Genomic DNA, 26,388 nt, shown 5'->3' on the forward strand with positions numbered 1-26,388 from the left:
TAATATATACATGACCGACCAGTGGGAGGAAACAACGGCTGTTTCCATGACAACTACCACAGTGATTCATCTGTCATGTGGTGGGATCAGTTCCTTCTATGGGCTGTTGAATGGTCAGCAAGGCTGATCTGCTTCCTCTCACAGTTGTCCCCAGGCTGTATTTCCAGAATATTGTTTCCATACAGACATGTGGTCCCTCCCCTCTCTTGCAAAAACATTTTAGATCCTGTATCTTTTGCCTGTGTCACATCAGGAGAAAGCAGCTGAGGGAGTCTAACACTTGCACTAAGATGTGTGTCATGCAGCAGCTGATATATATGGTGATGTATTATTATTTTTTCTTTTATTAAAAATATATTATAACCTTGGAAGTTTTGCCATTTTGGTGAGTGAAGATATTTGGTCTTTTAAATCTCAAAAAAAAGATAAGCATATAATGTTTTGTCTTAGCCATGCACTCCGCGAAAGTATTATGGAATGATAAAGCCATAGAAATTGAATCAATCACGCATCCTTTGAAAGCTAGAAATCCATACTTATTCCTAAAGAAATTAAACAGACTGTTGAGTGTTTAACCAAGTCAATCGAGAGATCAAAATGTAAATCCAAGAGCTCCATTTATCCATCCGTTCATCCATCCATCCATCAAACCATCCATCCATCACTTATCCTTCACAGGGTTACGGGTTCATACTTTTATTTTGCATTTCATATTGCAAAAAAGCAGATACAATAAATCTCTGATCCATCAAATATATTGCTTATTTTGGTTAAAGGTTGAAACTTACCCTGGGGCTTTAATTTCATGAAATATTAATCTGCATTGGCCTGTGGGGTTCATTGTTCAGAAATTGAGGTGACAGAAATGCATTAATACTACATTTGTTGGCTTCATTCAAATAATGATGTGGTTCATATATGTTTAGTACAATGGTATTTGGAAAATTCTTATTAGTTGTATATTCTTGTATATTAAGAGAAACTTTGATTTTTCATTTTTTAATTTCTATTTGGCCAAATTGGTATTCACTTAACGCCCTGCGGTGTGTTGGCGACTGCCCAGGGTTGGTTCCCGCCTGTGCCCATTGTTCCCAGGATAGGCTCCGCCCCCCCCGCGACCCCGGTTAGGATTAAGCGGTTACGGTGATGGATGGATGGATGGTATTCACTTAACTCTAGCGTTCATGAGCACAGAAAAGCAGATGATTTGTTTTTACTCAGGAGGGTCAACAAAGGAACACAAAGCAGTCTCGCAATCGCACTGAGTACAATAACTCAAGCCATCCCCCCCGAAGATAAGAATTAGAGTCACTCTGTTTTTCCTAGAAGTGTGAACACCATCAGGGATAGCCAAGGGAGCTTCTCCGTCTTTAATAGCTAGTCTGCGACTGTTTTTGACAGATCTCTAGTTTAGACAAGAAGCTACACTTGATCTCTGAGTTAACTGGTTAGCTAACTGGAGATCCAGGAAATTCCCTAAATTTCTTTGGCCATGCAGGCAGACATACTGTTTGCCGGCACTGCAAGCGCAGCTAAGCTAGACCAACAGAAGGACCACACTGCTCTTGCTGTTGCCACAGTGTTCCAACAAAGATTCAGCCAACATGAATCCAGAGAATATATGTGGGACAACCTAACTAGTCGCCAGAGAGGAGACCAGGAGAGCAGCTGATCTCCAATTTTATGCTTGATGTAAGTAGAAAGACGTCTCTCCTGCAGCCCAGGAGCTACTGGCCCTGCATTCCTTCCTTCAGGCTCTGAAACCAGTGGTCCCCTGGTTTATATCCTACAACAGTACCTGATGGGCTATCCAATGGAATGACTTTCAGTGGGTATATTTGGAACCTTGTGTTGAATTAAGTTAGGTAACCATTACATGATTGTAGCTATGGACTACTTCACAAAGTAGGCTGAATGCAGTCAGCACAACTGCTGACAAACCTGTGGAGGAAACGTCTTGCTGCTTTGTGGTACTGAAAGCACATTTTCTAGGGGTGAGAAATCTTACCATTCTGGGATCTGGAACACACAGTGTTACTATATTACATCCACATAGTTGCATCCCCACACCTGTGATGTCTGAGCTACACAATCCAGTAGATTTTTACACAACAACCAGTAGATTTTTACAACCAGTAGTGCCTGGAGAGGCTGGATAGGAGTACCAGCACCACCTTTGGTGATGTCTGGACTCCACCCATTAATTTCCCAGAAGGCAGAAGGTGCCCGACAGAACAGGGCCTACGATCCTTGCTGCAAGTGGCGGCCATTTCAACCAAGAGAAGTTGCTTAGGTTTATACATCGTTATGGAAATGAGACTTTCCACCAAAGCCTGTCAGCTGGTGGTAAGGGGCCCTGTACTGCGACAGAAAGGCCCTCAGATGTGATGTTCCATATACTGTGGCCTACACAGTGGCCTCTTACCACCTACATGTTCCCCTCCGCAAGACTGCCAACTTTGGTCTGGAGCCTGGAGTTAGATTTGCAGTTCGAGACTAGTCTGCACGCACACGCAAACACATTTACATGTATGTAACAGTCACGTCATCTTCTAAATTGTAGGATTTGCAAACCATACCCTAACCCTTTCAGGTTTATAATGGAATAATAAAGATTTGCTGTATGATTTCTTGCGTGAGAGTCTGAAAGTGTAAGTGTTACGCCAGATGCAGGAGAGAAGGTAACCCTGTATTGTGTACCAAAGCCATTGCACGGCATCCATTCCCAGATATTTGTGGATTTTATACCTGCCTAGGTTGGCCGTCAGGGGTAAAGAGAAGCCAAAGAAGCATGCCAGAATAGGACTGCAGGACTGGGTGGTGAACCTTCAGGGTCTGCTGACCCATTAGCTGGAGGCAGGTGTTCTGACAAAACGTCCTACTTTATCAAAACATCCTACCATAGTGCTAATCGATAGCCCTAACCCTAATTCTTACCCTAACCCCCCAAAAAACCCTAAAACTCTTACCTTAACCCTAACCCCTAAAACCCAACCCTAATCCCAAGACGGTGGAGCTGCACATGCGCAGAAAGGCCCGATAGCACGTCTCGATAGGTAGGATGTTTTGTCAGAACACAGGCGGTGTAGAGCAAGCGTCTGACAGGCTTCTAAGAGTCTCAACATCCCAAAATCTCCTACAGCTGTTTAAAATGTGATGGAATTGCTTATTTGTAAATAGCGTCTTAATTTTGTTGGATTTATTCTGATGATAAGTGTCTACAGATGCACCCAAGACTCCCCTTGTCTCTCCTTGTTTTCCCTCATCCCTTAAAGTGGCACGTGTGTGATTTGCTACCAGGAAATGCTACCAATTTTGCAGCTGAGGTAAACTACGAGTATACGTTCATGTCGTTGCCTCGTAAAATTCGGTTAGTAAAAAAAAAAATTTACTGCACACAGAAAACAAAAGGGAATGTTGTTCTTCATAATAATGCTAGTTTTATAGCTTTCAGAGAGAATGACAATTCCTTCGTAAAGCTACAGTCATAGAACAAAATACCTGCATATGTCGCAGTGACGGTGACTGAGGTATTGCAAATATTAATTTCAATCCATCTAATTATTCGACCTTCATAGTTTGTTTTTTTTTTATGAAATTGTATCAAAAATGTTTTACATATCACAGTGATAAATAATAATTTCTGTTTCACTCTAATTATATTTCATGATTTACACTCGTAACATCAACTACCCACAGACCGCCAGCTCCGCCGTTTCACCACTAACAAAAAAAACTCACCCCGCCGTATATTTATACCCTAGAGTTCTCGGCATTAATTTCATATTTAGCGTCCACCAATGGCGTGCGGCTGCGCGGTGACGTCACGGGCTCGGAGACGGCGAGGAGCTGGTGGAGCATCAAGGCTGCCGGAGGAGCTGGGCTTGCGGGGTCAGGAGCCCGTCTGACAACAGGATGGAGGTTCTGTCCATGCACTGTCTCTAGGATTTTTTTTTTTGCATTCCGGGATGTACTCCTCAGAGAATGCGATCCAGAGTCTGAACGCACAGGGAGAGCATTTCAATATGAGATTCAGGTAAATGCACTCGCCATTTTAACGTTATAGACGGCGGTCTTTGCAGTTGCGTCTTTTTTTTCATTTCTGTCACATTTTGTCACGAAAACGGTAGCCCGGGCTAGCTGAATCGTGGTGTTCAGTCAGCGAAAGACAGGCGAAAATGTGTGCATGCAGCAATTGTGTTTTCGGTTATTGCTCTCTGAGTTTTTTTTAAGTGATCTGTGTAGATGCTCCTTTCTCCTGAAAGCATCTTTGTTTATGTGGGAGGTTTGATTAAGTGCGGCGATTATTGTAGTGTTATTTTAAGAGCTGCAATTGCCCTGTCTCTCTGGAATGCCACATGTAATCAAAAAGATATGTCGGAGACCGAATGAAGGAATAAAAGCGGACTGGTGTCCCCCTTTATTTATCTAAGAGGTGTTAATGGAGGCTGCTAGGTACAATTCCACACCTTTGTTTCCTCTCATGTCTTTATACGAATTTTGCGTGGGGATTTTCAGGTTTTCATCGCCTCGCTTTAACGGTTTCTTAGTATATGTTTGTAAAAGACCCGGTAATATGGCCTGGCGTTTATACACGATGAAGCAGAGACAATTCATAATAGGAGGAGGGATGGGGGTGGGCATTTTTATGGCTGTACCTACCCATCGCGGGCCTCGGATGCTGTGTTTTCAGTACTGGGGAGTATCAATCAGTTTGCACCCATTTGTCTGTGAATCAGTAATCGGTCATTTTATCTGTGGCGGGTGACCGTGAACCGGGCGCTGCCCCTCTCCAGTCGCTTCGCCCCGGTGATCAGGGAGATGGGAGGCGGTGGGGGGGGTGGCTGTCGGCTGGGGTTGCTGTGTCATCATCACATCTGAGGATGTGGCTTCAACCTCCTCACCCACCCCACCCCCCCATATCTTTCTACAGGCTGTGGTCCAATAACATCCATGCCTGTAGTAGTCATTCCAGTCCCATAGCCCCTCAACACCCTCATTCTGATAATATTCACCACCCAACCCCCATTCTTTCAGACAGAAAACCACTAAACCAGATGTGTTGCTGAGGAGCATACATTAGACCCGTTCGCTTGTTTACTGCCATTAAAAAAGTCAGATAGGCAGCATGTACAAACATGGGTTGGTACATAGGCAAATTCTGTATTTTTACCACTGTGGTGAACCTGATTGGTTATTAAAATAAGAAAGAGCCAATTAAAATCCATACAGCTGTTTGTTCATACTTTGTTTTCTGGTGGACATTTTGGACCGTATTTCCAATTTTGCTTAACATTTTATAATTACAGCCAATGATGAGGTGTGTGTGATGTGTGTTTGTGTCTGTAACCTGATATTCATAATTGACTATCCGATTGATACCATAAATGGTCCACTTAAGGCTAGTACTTAAGATTGTGACATTTATATACTTTGATGCCTTATTTTGTTACTTGTGGTTCGATTCTCAAAACATTAAATTCTTCCCATTAAATTCTTCCATTAAACTGTAGCTATAACAGTTTTTTTATTTCTGCGACCAAGTAATGCTGTTTTCTTGTCTACATTTGCTCAGGTTTAAGTAATTAATTTACTCCCTCCCCCCAACATTACTCAGTTATGCAAATTTGCATAATTGAATTTTCTTATGAAGAAGAATGAGTTCTTATGAGTTTTTTTTTTGTTCAAAACTGAGAACAAGGCATTCTGAAATCAATTAAAAGAAAGATTTTCATTTTACTAGCAATGTTTTTCCTTGCATTTGTACTGCTGTTATTTTCTTACCTAGTCAGTGTTTCTGTCAAAAGCAGTTTAGGGCTATACTCATCAGATTGGGTATTTCAGCGATTTAGGTTAAAGGAATCGTAGCCTCAGCAGAATATTATTGCGGGAGTTGAACCAGCAACCTCCAGTTCCAGCATTGTGCCCTTAACCCCCATGCAAAATACTGTCCTTTTTCCTGTTCGTAAGACATAATCGAAGAACAAAGTTGCAGTTTTTATTATTCTGAAACTGGCCCTGCCCAACAAGCTCTACCCTTAGATAATCCCGTTGCCCACAAAACTGTCCAAAGGTGCAGCTGGGCCTGTTTTAAAACGTGAATCTCTTCACTTCACTGTGGTGTTTGTTGGGTCTTGCCGGTCAATAATACCGAAAACAGTTCTTTAAATATCGACAATTTTCGTCCCCAGGGTGTTGGGGAACTATGTCCTCATGTTTGGATTGCCATGCACAGATGTTCAGAAATGGCACAAGGCTCTTCTGTCCCACTCCTTTCTTCCTGTCCCTGTTGTTACTGTCAATATAAGGCTGCTTCCAGTAAGGTGCCCCCCCCCCCTCCCCCCCGCAGCGAGGCGGAATCCAGGTGGTGTGGGATTCCATTTACGCCGCCTGTGTTGAATTACAGTGGGCCGTATATGTCTCCACTCCCTTGGTGTTATTGGGGTGAGAAATTACCAGAACGTGCAACGCCCCTGGAACGGGGGTGAATAGATTTATGGCTATTTTGGGGGGAGGTTCCGAGTTTCCAGTCTCGAAATGCAGCCGAAAACTTGCATCATCTCACGAGGTCTAGCTGCTCAAAGTGTTCGAGAAGCCCTCAATGATGTCTCATCGGACGTCTCAGCATCTGGCACTCGAAGATATCTGCAAGAAAAGAAATTCCTAATGAAAAATCATTATAAAACATCACAGTAAACCAATTAGCTTGGTTGGTTCTCTCTTTCAGAGATAAACGCTGGTTTCTCAAATGCCACAATGATCATTATTATTACTATTATTATTGATATTACACAGTAATGATAATAAAATAATAATTATAATAATATTATACAGTAGTAATAAAAGTAAATGCCTATGGTACTGTACCTTGAGCCAACGAACGGCTGAAGCCAAGCCATGTTTTCATGAGAGTCACAAAGCCACACATGCATTCATCATTATTTAAATCAGATTTTTAATATAATAGGCTTTATGGCAGTTCACGTGTAAGTGCAAGTTCTCCTTAAGTCAAACGGGGGCCTGCCTGTATTATACTTTTTTCGCTTTAAGTACAAAGTCCAGAGGTATACAGGCGGCTCGAGGTCTTAGACCTAGGAAGCAAACACGGAATTTGGTGCTTTTTGCACCCCAGCTGCCCCTGTCTTCTTAATGCCGGCATCTTAGTTGTGTCACGGAGATTATAGGAAATACTTTTTGGTTGTGCATCCCTGAGCTCCGTGGTTGCCTGCCGGCGTCTGTCTTGATGTTGTGTAACGGTATGACAGCTAGCTGCAAAATTAAAGGTTAAACTGCACTAACATGCTTTGGAGATTAGTGCTTTATTCTGGCTTATGTGTATTTTTAACGTAGCGCTGACTGGCATGAATAGACTAGCTTATCACAGGCTGGATGTCGCTATGAACCACTGACCTCGTGACGTTCGTCACCTTTCTTTGCTTTTGCTACGCTGCCTTTTGAAGCCATAAAGAGGGTTTAAGTGCAGAGGCGTAGTGCCATGTGACTAGTGGGATCCTGGTCATATGATGCCTTGTTTGATACCCATTTAATGCCTGAAATAAAATGGATCATCGAGCCTGAAAGGCGGCCTTGTCTCCGCTTAACCTGGGAGAGACAGGTGGTACCCAATACACCCCAAACAACCCCCTCCATTGCCTATTGACTCTCCAGAACTGGGCCGGTTCTGACGGCGCCAGGGGGTCTGCGGGGTGTCATTGGGCTATTTCGGGTGGGACGCATGCGCCGTGGGTTTTTCTTTGCAAACCGCAGACTGACGGGAATGCGACTGCCGTGGCGATGCAGTTGCGCAGGGTGTCTGGTGTAACCCCCCCCGTAGACCCTGGCATCCATGAGAGAGGCCCCCTGGACGTCCACAATCAAGAAGCAGTTTCACTGTAGCTCTCCTTCATGTTGGCTAGTAAGACAATATATTCTGTAATTCATCATGTAGCCTTTATACAGCCATTGAGTGAAACGAGCCATAAAGCACAAATTTAGATTTTCAAGATACCTAGTTTTACATATTAAATTAATGTTAAGGCACACAATTGAATTATGGTAGGTTTATTTCTTTGTGATGAATATAAATCCATTCCAGACATAGTTCTATATTACAGAACTTAGACCTTAAGGCTTACGCATTCCTTTTGCCTTTCTTAACGACGATCCCGCTGTCGCATTTGTGAGACTCTCTTGACACACAGGGATGAAATTCTTTCATCTCTTACTGCTGTTTGACATCATCCCTACCGAAGAAGCCTGTATGACTTGTATCCTTGTGGTGTGTATTGTTCAGTCAGGGGGGTGGGGCGGGGGGCTTTTGGGACGGCCCGGCGCTCAGAGGTGAAGCCGTCGTTCTATCTGCCCGCGGCATGTATGCAGCAGGAGATGTGTGCCTTTGTCCTCTGTAGCCGAGAAGTGAATTTCAGATTACAAACCCGCTACAGTTTCCTTCTCTTCTAGGAATACAGATGTGGCAAGATGCCTCCAGCAACTTCTGATCTTATTAAAAGCGAAACTGAGGAATCTGCTTTTATAATGTCAGTGCTTGATCACTTCTCCTTCCCGCCCTCTCCTCTCTCCATTTTCTTCTCTTATTGCACAGTGTACAGTGGCCTCTTTAAGTCAGTGTGTTCATCAGTGGATCCTTCAACTAATGGGCGGTCGGAAGTCTTGTATTTTTATGCCTGTCATGGACGTGCACATGATCATAGTCACCATGACCTCATTATGTTTTTGCGTAATGGTGATTGATGGTACCGTGGTATTATGTTCTTTAGACTACGTTTGGCAATCTGGGCAAAAGCTCTGAAGTATCTTGGACTTTTTTGCAAATGCTTAAAGAATAGCATGCTCTATTTAAAATCCAAAAAGTACAATCGTGGTCATAAATTAACAGTAATGAGATGTGGCCTTCATCCCGACAACCCTGACCTGGCAAAGCAGTTAAAATACAGATTGATGGATGTATTTGGTCATTGCTAGATTTCAGAAAGCCACATCATCACTGACAATGAGTTATATGAATTGTTATGTATGCATATTGCGAGAGGGAGCTCTGTTATATCTAACATGTAAACTGCAGGCTGGTGTGGGAGGGGTCATTTGGAGAATGTTGCAGCCTCAGTCTGCATGTCCTTCCTTCCCTGTCTGTGCGCTAAATAGGTCAGCGTCCTATGCTTAAAGCCATTGGATCAGGAGATTCTGCCCACTATGTTTGTGGCCATGTTTCAGCTTCCCTCTAACTAGTGGGGAATGAAGAGGGCGAAGTGATACTTGCTTACATGCAAAAAGGATGCCTTTTACCTATACCAGTGTCTCCATTCCGATCCTCTGGGACCGCCAACCATGTTTTTGCTCCCTTCCAGCTCCCAGCCAGTCAAGCACACCTGTATCAGATATTCGGTGCTCTTGATTGGCTGGGAGCAGAGAGGGAGCAAAAACGTGGATTGTCTGGTCCCAGAGGACCGGATTGGGAAACACTGGTCTATGGTGTTTGATGTTGAACAGTGCAGAGTTCAGTGAACAGTTGCACAGTGACTTCTGAGTGACAGAAGAAAGGACAACTGACACAAGAACGAGCAAAAAATCTCAATCTCTTTCCTTTATTGAGAGCAGGCCTTTTTGTGTTAATCTGTGTTGAGATTAATTTCATGATCGCATCATTTTCAGCTCGTAAGACAGGGTCTGTTTTTGCATTATTCTGACAGAAACATCGTAGTTATGGCTATTTTATGAAATTAAATTTTCTGAATTATATGAATAAAACATGATTGTATTACAGTATATAACAGAAGTAAATGAGTAAATGTTTCTGTAATTTTTTTTTGTTTGAATTGTTATTGTCACTGGCAACATAAATGGCTCTCCAACAGACGTTTTCTATTATTGCTACTTACAAATACATTTATGTGGTCACAGTTTTTGCTCTAATCACCTTCAATTTGAATTATGCATCAAAGCTAGACAAAGGCATTCTGGGAATTATGAGTGTATTGTTATTGGCAGCAAAGGATTTCATTTATCGTGGATTTCATTTGGATTCAGTAATCACAACTCAATCAGCACTGCACTAACCTGTAAATTATGAATTATAAATTCTGTAATATTTAAGTAATTTATTTTGGAAGACTTCATATGCTTTTTAAATCCATTTTCAGTTCATATTTGTGGGAATGTGATGCGCATTTTTTGCATGTAAATATACATGTATTTTTATAAGCACAAATGTCTCCATACTGCTATGTTCAACTCTGTAAAAGCCGTTACTTTTAAGTTATGAGCCTGGCGTCATCCACCAAATCCAGATTTCTCATCTTTTTGATTTACTGTCAGACAATGGAAATTTCTTTGGAAACTTGTGTTTTGTTTCAATAAAGCTGACAGCTGGAGGGGAGTGTGATTCTGCATCGTCTCAGGTAGAAATGGTTTCCATGTCTGGTGTAGGCGGCGATGTAACACGAGGAATGCGCCTGTGCAGTTTAGCTGGTTAACTGTCCCGTATCAGTGACTCGCAGACAGGCAGTTCGCAGTGAAGTCTGAGCGCTGCCTTGGCCCGCTCTAAGCATGCATCTCGACTGATAGCGTCCTTCCACCTCTGCGTCTGCATGTTATCTGCAAGGCTTTGCCAGACAGAAGTAGGGCGGTGGATTGACGCTCCTGCAGATAAAGACTGGGAGATGAAGCTGGTGCTGGCTCAGAAAAGTGAGAGGCGGAGTGGTGCAGTTTGGGGGCTGCCTTGCCACCCCCCCCCCCCCCACGCACACCCGTACTAACAAAGAGGCCCCTACCATGAATCTGAAATGCGAACTTCAGAGAAGATCAGACCCTGGTAGTTCTGCATCTATCCAGTAGCTGCTCTGTTTATCTACATATTCCTCGTAGGATCTCCATGCGCTCCATGTAGATGGTCGACAGTGTCTTTCCAACCAGGACAGCTTTGGGTGGATTGAAACGCAACCACGAGACTTAATGGGAGTGGTGGTCTGAAGACTTGGAGGTTTACTACAAGCCTAGAAGCCCACAAATGAAAAGGGGAAGGAATAGCGAAGGTGTAGTGATGAAGTATGCATGGACGTAAAACTAAGGCCGTAACCAAGTTACTATCTATCCTTACCTCTGTTAAAGTTACCAGTTATTTAGAAGATTAACAAAAAGCTGTAGCTTAAAAAGACAAAAAGCATCTTATTTGATAAATGTGCTTGATAAACGGATGGATGAATTTAACGGAGAAATGGAAACTTTTTATAATCATGTTACTACTTGATGAATTACATTCTATCATGTTAGTCTTACAATATCACAAAGAGCAAGCAGTTATTTATCAGTCAGAAACCGATTCTGCCATTTAGCGTAACTTTGTGAAAGACGTGTGGAAATGGAGAAGTACCTGACAGAATTTGTGGGCTAGTCATAGCAACAGCACCCAGCTGTCTTGAAAATGTTATGGTGGTTGTGTTTGCTGCAGTTACCTTAATGGATTAACAGGGAGTGATTCATATAAGCTTACCGTATACAATGAATGATGTTATTGGCTTTTGAATTAACCACTTCTGTACTTTTTGGGTGAAATGGTCAGTTTCTGCTCTCATGGAAATAAAGGGGCTTCCCTCAACACCCATATAAGTCATTTAAAATGAAACTGAGATGTTGTTCCTTCCTCTGGAGTGTTGAGTAACTTGTGGTGTGACTTGGAGAATTTCCAGAGTGGAAGGTGGACGTAAATTCCCTGCTATTCTCAGACAGGTGTTTCAGTAGCCCTAGTGTACCGATGAAGACACAGCATTCTACTTTTTAGATAGGCTGATTAAAATGTAGTGAAGGCACATTAACGTGAAGACTTCCTCAGTGACCTTCCTTTCTAAGGTCTGACTCATTATGTCACCCTGGAGTTATTTTATGAGATTCTTGATGAAATATCTAATTATTTACTTTTGACCTCTAATGTTAATAGGCTGTGTCACAATAAAGGAGGCTTGAAATTGCACTACTGAGTGGGATGTTCTTATCGAGCTTTTGTTGGTGAAGTTTCGGGTATCTGAAGCGTTACTACTTTGACACCAGTTAATAAAGGTATTGGCCATGTAGCTGCCTGCCTCCATATCAGCTAAAAGGATTCCTCTGAGAAGTCCTCAGGTTATGGTCCACCTGAAATAATAATGATTGGAGGATGGTGATTTTCACACTCCTTCTGAGGGAAGTTAGCTTTCACTGTAGTATAGAATGTAGTATATGTAATATGGAATGTAGTAGGTGTAGTATGGAATGTAGTACGTGTAGTATAGAATGTAGTACGTGTAGTATAGAATGTAGTATATGTAGTATGGAATGTAGTATGTGTAGTAGTCTCGACTGACATAATTTTTTAAATGATTGGTATCAGGTACCACAGCTCAATCTATTTCATTTCTCACGTCTGCCTAATTCACGCCACTTGTGCAGATTGTAACGTTCCAGCATGCTGCAGTAAGCGTGAGGCACATGGCTTGGTACTGCAAACTATTGACATACCAGCTGTATGGAAATTCTTTAAATTGTAAAGGTTGCTGGAGGTAGCAAAAGAGCCTCATTTAATACAACTAATCTAATTAGGCAACTTGCAAAGACATCATAAGGGAGAATTCTGTGAAATCATGATGTTTTGTCAGATGAAAAAAATGCACCAGTGCCTACAATATGTATATGTATATTTAAATGTATATTAAAGTATCGGATCAGAATCTGCAAATATTCAAAGGGTTGAATCAGATTGGTGCACCAATAGAGTGGACCAGGACAGCCTGAATTTAAAGAAATGAAAAGATAAAGTGTAAATTTACTTACAGACATATATCGCCTTTTTAGGTTAGCGTTTCTGTGCACTCTTTGTATCTGATATTTTTTTGCTGAAGTTCGGTTGAAAGGTTTATTTAAGTTGGTTTTATGTAAGTCAAGCACTGCCTGTATCGAATTCAAGTTTCACAATAGCCAGGAGTGTTTGTTTTATCGCCCTGCGGTGTTTTGCTATGACAGACCTCACAGCACTTTCTTGAATATGCTGGTGTGGGTGATCGAGAGAACTTTTCAAATGGTGGACATTGGAAGCGTTTCTGTTGTTTGCTACTGTTCAGTGTGTTAACGAGCTTACTTCAGGTTCAGATTTACTTACACTTTTTGCTCTCTGATAACGCAAAAAAAAAAAAAAAATCTGTTATTTTGTGGGGGGGTTATTGGAATGGGCTGTAGGCTTGAATTATGCCCCCCCTCCAATCTCTATGTATGCGGGGATCCATGAAGTTCGCATGTTCTTCCCATGTTCCTTCGGGTTACCTTCAGAACATGCAGGTGGGTGAACCAGTGTTTCCAGTTTGCCTGTAGTAAATCTGTGCTCTGTAATCAACTGCCTTTGAGGAGGTCAAAACAGAGTATCTCTCCCCATTTACTTTAAACTGTGGTGCTATCTCTTGAAGATCCGTCTCAGAGAGTAGTTTTCTATTTTCCAGTATTTTCAAGACAGGAAGACTGAAAGAATAAAGTACTGCTGAATACGAAGAGCAGAAGCAGACTGTTAACATCACATCCAGTTTGACATACTATAAAAAGTGAGGCCAAGGCGATCTGTACCTGTCTTCAGTTTTTTAACATATAGTATGGGAGCATACAGTGAAATCTGTGATATATGACTGTGAGGAAAATGGCAAAACAACCTGCATTTCACTGTCCTAAAGGGAAATTTCAGGTGTCAAAATAAGCCATCATACCATTGGTTATTTATGGCGGTGATTCTGCCTCCTCTGACTCTGGGTGATTCAGATATGCTGTTTTATTATTATTATTATTTTTTTTAAACCCTTTGGTTATCTTGCCACACTCTGCTCTCAGGGCTAGTTATATATTCGCAACGGAACCCTCCCCTTCTTTAAGGACGTCCAGAACAAGAAGCGTTTCTTCTGGCCTGGAGTTACGGTCCAGATCCACTATTCCACGGGCTCCTAGGGAGATGAACGGTATCTAAACATCCCTCCCAAAACATCACAGGCAGAGCGGCAGCAGGGGGCTGAATTATGTTGGTAATTCTAGCTGGCTCTCACCATGGCTCCACGTCTAGCATTCTGATCTCATTTCCGTCCCTATCTGGCAAGCGCAGAGAGTGCAGTTGGGGTTGAAGGGTTTAGAAACAAGTGGCCATTTCTTCAAATCGTTTGCCTCATCGTCGACGACACCCGCATCGCCTGCGTGGGAGGCTTCTGGAGTCTGTGTCCTACGAATGCGCCGCTGAGTGATCTGTCTGATGCCATCACCTTCTCTCCCCCACCCCCCCGCCCCCATCCAGGACCGTGTGAGCGTCGCTAAAGATGTCCGATAGTGCTGATGTTGAAGAGAAGCCTCCAGCGCCGCCCCTGAGGATGAACAGCAGTAGCCGAGACTCCTCTGCCGTGAACCACAGCTCCAAACCTCTCCCAATGGCTCCAGAAGAGAAGAACCGCAAAGCCCGCCTGCGATCCATCTTTCCTGGGGGTGACAAGAGTAAGCCTGCTCGTCCTCCTGCCATTGCAGCCTCCCCTCCCGTTTAAGAGTGGACCCATCCATAACATGCACAAGGACATACCATCCTAAATAAAAGGGGCACAAGGCCCTTCAGTATCTTCTATGAATTGACAGCATTTTTCCTCACATTAAGCCCTTGGCAAGTAAGGTCATCTCGAATAGGAGCAGCTGATATAGCTGACCTCCCGTAAAACTGTATCCATTGTTTTTCTTGGCTGAAAGCATCTGCTGTTTGTGTTTTTTTCCCCTAGTTTAGACCGATCATGGGTTTCAGTGTCGTCAAAACAAACTTTGAGCTTAAGCGATACAGGCGAGATAGGGAGGAGCATCATGCCATTCCTGCTTTATTGGTTGATGGGCTTACAGCCTTTCCATACCTGGTGTCCATCTTCCTTTTCCAGCCAACAAGAAGAAAGAAAAGGAGCGGCCTGAGATCTCCCTGCCTTCCGACTTCGAGCACACGATACACGTCGGCTTCGACGCGGTGACAGGGGAATTTACAGTAAGCAGGAAAACTGCCAGCGCAGCGCCGTCATCTGCAGGGCGCCCCCTGGTGGTCATGCTTCTTAGCTTTATCCAGTAGTCTTAGCATTACAAATGAATACACCCAAATAACACATTAAATGAAAACTTCTTTAGCGAGTCAATAGACAGCTAATCTCATTCATGTTTATGCCTTTCTGGTGGTGTACAAATAAAATGCAAAAATCCAAAATCCCTAGTTTGAGGAATTCTAAGGCATAGAATGAAGTTCTCGGAGAGAATGAACAAACCACGCTCGTTCCAAGACTCTGTCTCATTCCGTAATCCTGGAACTAATTTTCGAAGCGACGCACAGCAGATTTACGCAGAACGCAGCTACAATCGGCATTCTGCATCCTCTCAGCTGCCGCGACACATTTGTCTCTGCGCCAGACCTTGTCACAATTAAGGGAGTTCATCCTGGCAACATGAAACAGCCCCATTACATCCCATACCCAAAGCGTGATCTGAGATAAGCAGGATCTGGGACGGCTTCCCAGCGTGAGGACATGTTCTTCTGCCCCTCCAGGGGATCCCAGAGCAGTGGGCTCGTCTCCTCCAGACCTCCAACATCACCAAGCTGGAACAGAAGAAAAACCCACAGGCCGTGCTGGACGTGCTCAAGTTCTACGACTCTAAAGAGACAGTCAGCAATCAGAAATACATGAGCTTTACCTCCGGAGGTGAGTGAAGCGGCTTCGTCCAGATGCAGATGCGGACCAGAGCCAGATCCGTTATGATGCGTGTGTCTTTAATTGCAGACGTCTTACATTCTGGCTCATGGGTAAAAACAAAACTCACAATTAGAAATGACACCATAAAGCAGTATTTCTCAAACTGGCTCTTGGGAACCCCCAGAAAGTCCACATTTTCGCTCCCTCCCTGCTCCCAGCCAATGAGGAACACCGAATACAGGTACAGGTGTGCGTGATTGGCTGGCAGGTGGGACTGTCTCGGGGTTCTCAAGGACTTGGCTGAGAAACACTAGCTTAAATAATAAAATAGTAACATGACCCATTTCTTAAGTAGTGTTGTGTGTTGTGCATTTTGTTTCTTGAATCTTGAATAAGATATTAGCCACGACAATTTCTCATCACATTTTTGCATTTGTCTTTCAGACAAGTCGGCACATGGTTACATTGCACCTAGCACTCTGGTAAGTGTTAGTTTCAGAGCTTTTGGTTTCCCGTATGGTTATAAATAGATATGCAGCAGCACCACCAGGGTAATAATTAATGCGATGCTGATGCAGCTTTAGAGCCACACTGACACGAAGCGAAAAGGCGCTAACAGGCTAGCTTATTTTCGCAGAGGGACAATTGGTCTAGTCTTTTGATGCTTTTAGTAAGATCAGGCTATTGACAATGGAAGAGGGGAGGCGAGGGCCGTTGTGGGGGGTGGGGGGGTCGGTGAGGGGTAGGAGTAGTGCCTCCATTTGTCACATTGGTTGTTTCATGAGCAAACCTGCTTTGTTTTTTGGATACAGTGAAACTTTTTTTCCCCCCCAAAATATTTCAGGGCATATTGGGCTTCACAGTGCCGATTGTTTGTGAATGTGCATTCCTGAGTACTGTCTGTCTGATAGAGTAAGAGAAAACGCACATGAAAGTGTCAGATCTCTACCAGCAACAAGGTGATTTGGTGTGTTAAAAAAAAGAGACAAAACAATTTAAACCAGAATATCGCCCTTGTTACACTGATGCTTTGCTTTGTTAGCTGTTTGTGTAAGTTATCACCAGACAAAACAGAGAATACCTTTCACTAATAACAGGAGCAGATGTTTCCCGTAAGTCCTGTTTCAGAGTGAAAGGATGTATAAAATGGCAGCTGAGCGAATGTCTGTGAAAAGGTACTTGGGCCCTTTCTGGGTACCCAAGTAAGGGTCTGCTTTTGGGTTACATTTACTTACAACCCCCCACTATTAGTGGGTGTGGCTCTGCTGTCAAACTCAACGATTAATTAAACCCCCAGAATTACAGGGCTCAGGGTGACATCCAGACCGATATCCTATAATCCCTACCCTGGCAATAAGGGGAACGGCCACTTTCTTTGCACAAAAGCTTATTTCCAGATTTGTGTTATTTGTTGTGCTATTGTGTGTGTGTGTGTGGGTGTGTGTGTGTGTGCGTTATGTCTGCCAGATAATTTCTTACTGCCAGAACTAAGCCCTGATAACTTACAGCCAGATTGTATTGCTGCAGTATTTTATGGTATTTTCCACTGAAGTAGCTTTTATTGTGCGTTAAATATCAGATTTTCTGGTGAAGCCAGAAACAGCCTGAGACATTTGAAATAGTGTTCTATTTACGTAAGTTTTTAAAGTGATCTGTTTTGGTTTTACGAAGGGGGCTTGGCAGACCCCATTGTAAAACTACTGGTCATTAACATAATTATAAATTATACAGCATTAGCTACTACAGTTTCATAAAGAGGGGTACATTTAGTAACAAATATCAAAAAATGCTGTGTTTAATTTTTTTTGTACTGCATGGATGTGTGATTTATTTTTAAATTCTGTAGGACTGGGGCATCTGTAGGGCTGTTTAAAATTTACTTTAGCCCCCCCCAACAAACCCGATATATGTAGCTGGTTATGGCCCAGAAGCCAAAAGGAAGAATCGATTATGTCCCCCTTCCGAAAGTCGAAGCGACCCTGAAAAATTGGCAGAAGGCTGTCCAAGGAGAGGGATGTTCGTGCTGAGGGTGTACTTGTGTGGCTGCGTGCTGAGTAAATCCTGCCCATTCTTAACCTTATTCAGAAACGTCTCCTGTCTGCGCCAGCTCTCAGCGTTAGAGCCTACGGCGCGGTGCCTGACAAGGTAATCTCTCACACGGTCCACGAACGCTCCATCGCCGGCGACATGTCTCTGGTTCCGGCGCGGTGTGCAGAGATTCTAGAAGGCCAACGTATCGCTATGGCGCCTCTTTGTAGCTCATGCTCCCCGCTGAAGTGCCGCGCGGAGCTAGCCAGTGCCTTCCAAATGATGTGCTGAGGACAACAAAATGAAGGAGGACGTCATCCTCATATGTGCAGTTAGCAAATGTCTTATGCTTTGCTGAAATCTAATACTGGTGTATGGTGGAAAAAAACTTGAAATGCGAAAGAAAAATGTATTATGGTTTGAAAAAGGTCTCATAAAATATAACAGGAATGAAAAAGAAAAATAATGGAAAAGTACATTAATTTACACTTAGTTTTATCGTAGATGACAAGTGAGGTACTGGGGAAAAAATGAGCTAACAGAATGTGACTCAGTTTACGTAACTAAATGTAACTGATATTGAACAAAAAGTGAGTCAGTAGCTATTTGATCAGTGTATGTGACCTGGACATTCTGCAAGGTGGACTCAGATACTTGGGTCAAACAAAAGTAGGAGCCATGGAAGAGGAGGAACAAAAGTGGCCCTGCTCTTCATACCAGCCATTGACGGTGGATCTCCAGTGCAGTGGCACATGGTTGTCCTGGAGAAGAACCTGGGATGCAGAAGATCACTCCAGTCACTTACACCACCAGTCAAAAGTTTTTGTATAGACTGAGGTTTTCTACATTTGCATGTTACTCACTTAACATTTACTAAAAATACACTCAGTATGCTTTGCTAACAAATTTAGAGTATGTTCACCATTTGAGTAGCTTTATTAGAAAGAAAATGTCATATTTTTGATTTCATCAAAGTAACCTCCCCTAGCAGTAGGAACAGAAAATTCGAGGCATTTTGTTCTGCGAGGGGCATTAAACACTGCTCTGTTTCATGGAATGAAATGGTTAATTAGTTCATTTAAAGTTAAAGGACAGCCAAGAATTTGACTACACCATCACCACACAACCAGTTAACAGGATGTCAGAAATACACTGTTACATACTGTTTCCATGTTATAAAGGAAACTTGTTTTATTTGACTTATATTTTCAGTTATAATTGTTCACTCACCTTCCTCACAAGAATAAAAAATCTGCAGTTTATGAAATAAATGGAAAAGTGGTAAAAACCTGTGGTGTGTAAAAACTATTGACTGGTGGTGTATGAGTATGCCGGTGGTGTATGAGTATGCCGGTGGTGTATGAGTATGCCGGTGGTGTATGAGTATGCTGGATGCATTTCTTGGGAGCAAGTGAACTTATACCTTTCCGAGAGAGTCAGACTGCCCAGAACTATAGATTGTTTCTGTTGCATTAGTGTTGTGATCAGCGATTTATACAGGGGTGGGGCCACAGGGGCACTGGCCCCAGCTGAAAGATGATTGGCCCCTGGTGTGCCTGCTGCCCTGTCACTCATCAATTTAAAACATATCATTGGCTAATGATAAAATTGGCACTTCTATATGCTTTGACACCCGACATCACTGGACCTATAAGCAGGCATGGTGTGATTACAGTGTCCGGCTCTGTTAGGCTTTGGCCAGTTTTATTTGTAGAAGACAGGTATGTGTGTGTGTGTGTGTGTGTGTGAGAGAGAGAGAGAGCGTGTGCATCTTTATTGCATGCTGGCTAACGTCAGATCTGAGAATTCTGGCAGAGTCACTGTCTGGATGTCCTGCGTCACTGTTACATGCTGTATGGTTCTCATTTTTGATTTTTCAGCCTCTGTCTACTATCTGTAGAGAGCAAATGTCTTGATGCTGTTTTCTTTCTAAATACCTGCTGCTGCTAGTTATGGCAAATCGAGGGTACAAAAAGCTGACTGGTAGCGTAATTAATAGTGTCATCTTTATAGAAAAAAATCCCTACAACTTAATTAAAATATTTGGCATCTCTTCAAGTAAGTTTGCACAACAAGGTCCGCTGTCCCTGATGTGTAAGAGTTTATTTTAATTTTTTTAATTTTTTTTACGTACCCTGGATGTGGAGGAAATGAAGAGAGAATTCATTGGATGTAGCTGATTGGAGGTTTCGGTCTCAGCCTGCATCATTTGGAGGGCCTGTCTGGCCACGGGCCTGTCGGCTCTGGGCTTTCCTCTCCACCCAGCCGGTCTTACTGGGCATGTTTCCCAATCTGACCCTGCACGCAGCCCCTAGGAGACCCTGCTCCAAGCCTTTCGCAAATTGGGCCCTGGGTTTGTGCTCTCAGCTCCCGGCTGGTGCCCTTGGAAGACCGTGTGTGGCTTAAGCTGCTTCAGCAGGTCTTGCGCCCCTGTGCCGCTGGCTGCTGCCCACTGCCACCCCACTACCCCCCCCCCCCCCCCACCACCCTACCCTCCCTCTGCAGCTTTGCTTCAATAGAATGCAGCTCTTCCACCTTAAAAGTTATTCCACCTTAAAACCAAAATGTCTGAACAGTTGTACTTGGGGGCCTAAAACATATAGCAGGAGGATCACTGCGAGGCCTCAAATGACGCTCAGTTTCCTTTCCACTCTCAAGGTAAGATGGTGGGAGAGGTTGAGAGCTTTGGGTCATACGACTGGACAGCCTGGAGACCATGTGTGATAGGAAAGTAGTAGCTAGGCTAGAGATCCAGATGTGTTCACCATAAGATGTCTGATTTCAGTGTTTTTCTCGCCAAAGACATTTATCATAACCGACATTTTCAGTTACTTAGTGCTGGGTGCGTCTATCCAAGGCCTGTTATGTGTCTGACTGCGTAACGTTACTTTCGAGAAGGTTAGTTTCACCATTATACACAAAGAGAGGACTGTAATCATTTCACAGATAGTTCATGGGTCCAAAAATAATCTAATTGTGTTCATTCTGTAATGAAGTTTATTTTGACTAAATAAGTGAAATCCAATGGGAATAAATTATATTCATTTAACGTGAAATAAATGACTCTTGAATGTGATTTGAAGTTTACCAGTGCTGGTTCTGTGGTAAATTTTTATAAGTAGCTGGCTTTTCAAAATTCCATTCAGATTCTATGGCTCACGTATCTCCCATGAATAACAGTAAGATTACAAGATAACATTAATAAACATTAGTTAATAAAATGTAACATTAACATTAATAATTTTGTATTTTGATTTGTCCTTACGATTCCAGAACCTACTTCCTGTATTGGATATACAGTAACCCCTTGATATTCATTAGGGTGCGGGGTCGAAGATAGGGGATGTGAAAATTTGCGAATAATATTTGGGTTCATCTAACTTTAACCCTTAACAGTCTGCTGGCCTGAACGATAACAGAAAGACTATTTCAAATTTCTGATCAAACAGTACTGTACTCTACACTATGCATGTCTAATTACTTTGTCATTTCCTATCAAGACCTTTTAGGTTGTTTGTATATTATATAAAATTATGCCCCTGTATGTACAAAGTAACTAAACACTGGGAATACTACTTTTTGGACTTATTATTAAATATGCAAAATTAACGGCACTGAAAATTTTTCAGCTAACTTGAGTGAGGTTGACGTGCGCCTAAGCCAAGACTTTTAATGTTAAAAGTGTAGTGTGCACTTATACTAACAAATGTTATGTATTATCAGTATTTAGATATTATATGATTTTATGTGATCCAAATAATTTTCTGTATTATGTTTGGCTCTCGCGTCATCTGCAACTTACTGCAGTCATTCGGCGAGCTAAAAAAATGTTCTGGTTTAGCTGGTCACAGCTAACTCGTGAATAACAAAAACTGTGAATGTCAAATGTGCGAATATGAAGGGGTTGCCGTATTAGGAGTTACTGTATTTTAGTTTTTAGCTCAGCGTCTCAGGGTTGAAGTGATTTTTGGCTGTAAACAGGTGCAAAGCTGTGTGTTGAATGAGTTCTTGGTTACCATGGAGATGTGACCAGGTCAAGGTGAGTGGTGCGTTTCCTAGGACTTCATTGTTGGCATTTTCCCGCGTCCCAGGCTGCCAGTGCTTTTCCAGTTCCTGCTTTCTGTGCTTCGGAGTCACCGTAGTAACCAGGGCATGCTCTTACAACAGGGCACGGCCCCGCGGACGGCAGAGTCACCTGACCACTCAGGAGGCGGGGCCGAGCGAGTGTGATCACTGCCCCTCTTCTCGCGCAGGGAACGAAGCCGGTGTCTGAGCCCCCGCTAGCTCCTCCGGTGTCTGAGGAGGAGGAGGAAGAGGAGGAGGAAGAGGAGGAGGATGAGGAAGATGACGATGACGACGAGCCGCCCCCGGCCATCGCGCCCCGACCAGAGCACACCAAGTCGGTAAGGATATAACTCCCTCCGTTTCCAACCTCGCAAATGTATCGCGTGTCTTCATCAGCTTCTGAAAGGATGTGAGAGGGAGTGTTAAAAAACAAAGCTAACAGACCACTAATAACCTGTGCAGTCTGTAAAAATGCTAATAATCTGCCAGCTAATGCTTGTTCTCAGGCACAGCTAATGAGCCACTGAGGAATATTTACTGTGATTGGCAGAGATTCCTGTCACGGCAGAATAGGCCGAAAACTCCAAATGGGACCAGCTGCAGGAAAAACAACTTCTGTGCAGCTTGAGAATTAACTCGCCGTCCCAGTACCGCTTATATGTGAACTGCGGCCATTACAGGGCAGCTGGAGTAACACATTCTGTGTATGAGGATTTACATGATAAACATAATGTGAGCCAATTTCTGTGCTTCAAGTTCGCTCTCGATTATGCTGATATGGGGACAGGGTTGAAGGCTGGAAAATTGGCTTATTGCTTTTTTTTGTTACCTCCCTTTCCTGATATTATAATGCAGTGCAATGAAATTTTACATGTTTTTGAGCTATAAAACTAAAAGCAGCTATCATCTCTGTAGTCAGCGAGTTACGGTGATTCAGCAGGTACAGCAAGGGTTAGCACTGCGGTCAGTGATGAAATGTGGGGAGAGGGCGTGACCTCGTCCTGTTTGTCTCTTCAATGCCTTCTGGTAATATGCCTCCATCCATCTCCCTACTGTGCAGCCATTACAGAATTTCCAGGATGGAAGGCTGTCTTAGGCTGTACAGGGGAGGGGAAATCCCTGGATGGGATGCTAGTTTCTCGCAAAGCCCACATATGCCATGGTCAGGTTTAGAGATGCCAACTCACTGCGAGCAAACAACAAAACATATGGAGACATTAGAAATTCCACACACAGAGCAGAGATTCGAACCCCAAACCCTGGAGGTCTGAGGCAACAGTGCTGCCTACTGAGCTACCATTATACCTTCCACTGATGCTACCTGCTTTTGCAAAAACGTTCTGAGGGCAGATCAAAAAATGACTGGTTCAGAGAAACGACCAATGAGATTATAGAGGAGGTAGGTCCAAGTAACTAGAAGAGGCGGGACCAACCAATCAGATGTCTTCATCCAGCCTCCTCTAGTTGTTTGGACCCACCTCCTCTACCGTCTGATTGGTTATCTCACTGAACCAGTTATTTTTCATTCTGCCCTCAGAACATTTTCATGTAAGCAAAACTGCCATGAGTTGAAAGCTATCTCATAGAAATAGCAAACGAGCATTTCCCACAGTGATTGTGTTTTGTGTTTGGGTAACGTATTACCAGCCTCCCTCATTAGTGCACTGATTGATCCATCTCACGTTATGTCTATAGATCAGGGATGACAAATCCAGGCAGCATTTAATGGCCAGATTAACCAACAGTGACCCCCCCTGCTCTCCCCACAGATCTACACGCGCTCTGTCATGGAGCCACCAGCCCCCCCGGCTCCCGTGAAAGAGGTAGTCATCTCGCCGGAGTCCACACCCCCCAAGACCACTGCCAGCAGCCTCTACCGCCAGACGGATCGGCAGAAGAAGAAATCCAAGATGACAGATGAGGAGATCCTGGAGCGACTGAGTGAGCCTCGTACCTCTAACCGTCGATAATCTCTGCTTCTCTCCCCCCTACATGTTCCTGTCAGTTCACCCCCCTGCGTGAAGCTGGCTGTGAAAAATCAGCAATACATATAGATAATAAATGCTAAACTGAAATAATTTTATATTTTTGCACTTTTAAAATCTCATGCATTCAGGGTTGTTATATAGGGGCGGAACCATAGGGGCATTGGCCGCAGCTGAAAGCTGATTGGCCCCCAGAGTGCCCTCTCCCCTGTCACTCACTGATTCAAAACATATCATTGGCTAATGATAAGCTTGGCCCCTATTTAGACAAGAATTGCCTCTGCATGCATGAACTATCCAAGTACTCCTCCTGCCTAGTCGTTTTTTTTTTTTTTGCTAGTAAACAAACAGCTTTAGAGTCCAAATGATGTAATTTGTGGCATTCTCCAGGCCTGGAATGTTAACCTGCCCAGCCAGGTTTGGGTTGATGCTAGTAACCAGCGCACAGGGTCTCTGCTCCCACTGCGCAAGGGTGTCCCAGGTAACTGCTGCCGTCTCTTGTTCCGCTTTCAGGGACCATCGTGAGTGTGGGGGATCCGAAGAAGAAATACACACGTTTCGAGAAAATAGGACAAGGGTACGTCAGTGTCCGCCAACGCGCAACAAAATGCAAGTGTTAAGCTACCGCTACGGTTAGCGAGGTGACGGAGGGAGCTGACAGTATTGGGGCCTTCGTTCGAGCATAACGCGATACATCCAGCCACTGTGAGACTCCACTTTACATTCAGTTTTCCCAGCTCCGCCTCACAGATTCGACATTAATCGTGCGGAATCATTGGATCTGCAGTCGTTTCGCGTGTAACATGCGACTCGTCTCGTTTGTGAGGGAAAAGCATCATCGATCGTTCTTTAAATCAGCCGTGTGCCTGCTTCTCGAACGAGGCATCTGCTTCAGATAACAAGTAATCGTAATAAAATGAAAGCAGATGGTCGCATGCCATTTGATGTATGTTACGTGCCGTTTTATATATGATGTGGTTCAGTGGGTTAGGATGCAGTGCCTGTGATTGAAAACTCACTGTTTCAATTCCTGGGGTTAACAGTCATTTCACCACTGAGTCCTTGAGTAAGACCTTTAACCTCCAAGCTCCCTAGCTGCTCATGGATTGTTTGACTGCTGCGAGGACTGAAATCTCTTAATGAAGTACATGAACATATCAGGATCTGTCTCAGTAATGGCAGTAAGGTTAATTCAGGACAGCGTTACCGTTTCATTTATTTCTTTATTTGGTGCCTTCAGAGAAACCTGGATACAGTTGGCTAGTTTAAGTCTATTATCAAAAACAATGCTAAAAGGAAAGGGGGCTGTAAAATTACAGGATGTAGAATTTTGATATGGATGTAGAATATGGATGTATGATTAGACGTGAGTACCATCTTAAATAGAGCAGTGAAAAACCACGATAAGCCTGAATCATGATGAGCAGGTATTACAGAGTTTATATGAGTAATGTAATTGGATATAAGCAGCAAGTACCGTGTATTTTTTGGCTGTATGGAAGAATAAAGCTTCTTCATTCAAGGGTGAGGGCTTTTGTTTGGAATGTTCTGCTGGACATAGGTAAGAAATTGAGAAGTCGCTGCTGGTGAACACGGCTGACCTAGCAGATGTAAATGAGATCTTCCCTCGGTGTGGCGTGATGCTGAGCTGTTTGGCAGAGTGGGGGTTGGGGGGGGTGGTTAACCAGGATGGGTTTGTAGGTCAGCTTGCAGCTGTAAGGAATGTTGGCAGAGGAACTTTCAAATGCCACACCTAATCTGTGTGTGTAGTTTGTATGTCCTTCCCACACCTTGGATGTTTGCTCCATATAATTGGAGTTTCGTAAATGGTCTTTGTGTGTGTGCACGTGCCTGAAATGGATCAGCGTCCCGTTCTGGGTGTACCCTGGCCTTCTGCCCCGAGAGACCCCAACAACCCTCATACATAATATACATCAATATACATACATAATTTACCTGCCAAAAACATAATACGCATCTGGAAGGTCGACGTATCTCTCCTGGCAGGATGCCAGATGACAGCAGTTACGGAGAGTGAGCTGGGAAGGTCAGTTAACGGTGGATTGAGAAATCCGTGTTCCTGGTGATGAGGCGGGTCGTTGTGGAAATGCCGCAGTCTGATGTGCTGGCATGCCGGCCCTGGTGTAACACACTACCGGCCTGTGTAGAGGCACTGCGTGGGCTGAGCTCTGGTGATTTATGGCTACCAGTGGCACGCTGGAGCAAAACTCAATCCCAACAAGTGCTTTGATCATTGATTTACTGGAAATATATAATCCAGCCACACATGCGTCACAGACTGGGCATGATGATGGAAGACAATACAAAAAAAAATCAGATACTGGGTATTTATTGTATAAATAGGAAAACGATTCCTTTGATCAAGGCTGTCTGATGTAGTGAACAACACTGCCATCTAGTGACCTTGAAGTCTTATTCCATTCATCTGCCCCCCAGTCACGGTCATCAGGTCATCAGATGACAGAAGTTTGGCATACAGCACCAGCCAAAAGTTTGGATACACCTACCGATAGAAAAGTTTATTTGCAGTATTCTCTACATTTTAGGATAATTATAAAGACGTCAGAACT

The 26,388-nt window shown here is 43.5% G+C and overlaps 1 protein-coding gene across 3 annotated transcripts in view; it reads left to right on the forward strand.

The window, feature by feature from the left end:
* The first annotated feature begins 238 nt into the window (after positions 1 to 238).
* The window catches only part of LOC111859832 (serine/threonine-protein kinase PAK 3-like), a 35,812-nt gene continuing 9,662 nt past the window's right edge, over positions 239 to 26,388 (forward strand). Inside the window, exons 1-9 of one of the 3 annotated variants that reach the window (XM_023842844.2) lie at positions 239 to 320; positions 14,309 to 14,502; positions 14,925 to 15,025; positions 15,575 to 15,728; positions 16,164 to 16,201; positions 17,805 to 17,864; positions 22,001 to 22,150; positions 23,582 to 23,753; positions 24,311 to 24,374. In XM_023842844.2, coding sequence (XP_023698612.1) covers positions 14,331 to 14,502; positions 14,925 to 15,025; positions 15,575 to 15,728; positions 16,164 to 16,201; positions 17,805 to 17,864; positions 22,001 to 22,150; positions 23,582 to 23,753; positions 24,311 to 24,374 — 911 coding nt within the window. In that variant the 5' untranslated portion in view covers positions 239 to 320; positions 14,309 to 14,330. Of the gene's footprint in view, positions 321 to 3,822; positions 4,037 to 14,308; positions 14,503 to 14,924; positions 15,026 to 15,574; positions 15,729 to 16,163; positions 16,202 to 17,804; positions 17,865 to 22,000; positions 22,151 to 23,581; positions 23,754 to 24,310; positions 24,375 to 26,388 lie in introns of those variants that run through there. The other 2 variants (XM_023842843.2, XM_023842845.2) reach the window with 2 other exon arrangements.

The sequence above is a fragment of the Paramormyrops kingsleyae genome, chromosome 10, assembly GCF_048594095.1.
Source record: "Paramormyrops kingsleyae isolate MSU_618 chromosome 10, PKINGS_0.4, whole genome shotgun sequence".
NCBI classification, from domain to species: domain Eukaryota; kingdom Metazoa; phylum Chordata; class Actinopteri; order Osteoglossiformes; family Mormyridae; genus Paramormyrops; species Paramormyrops kingsleyae.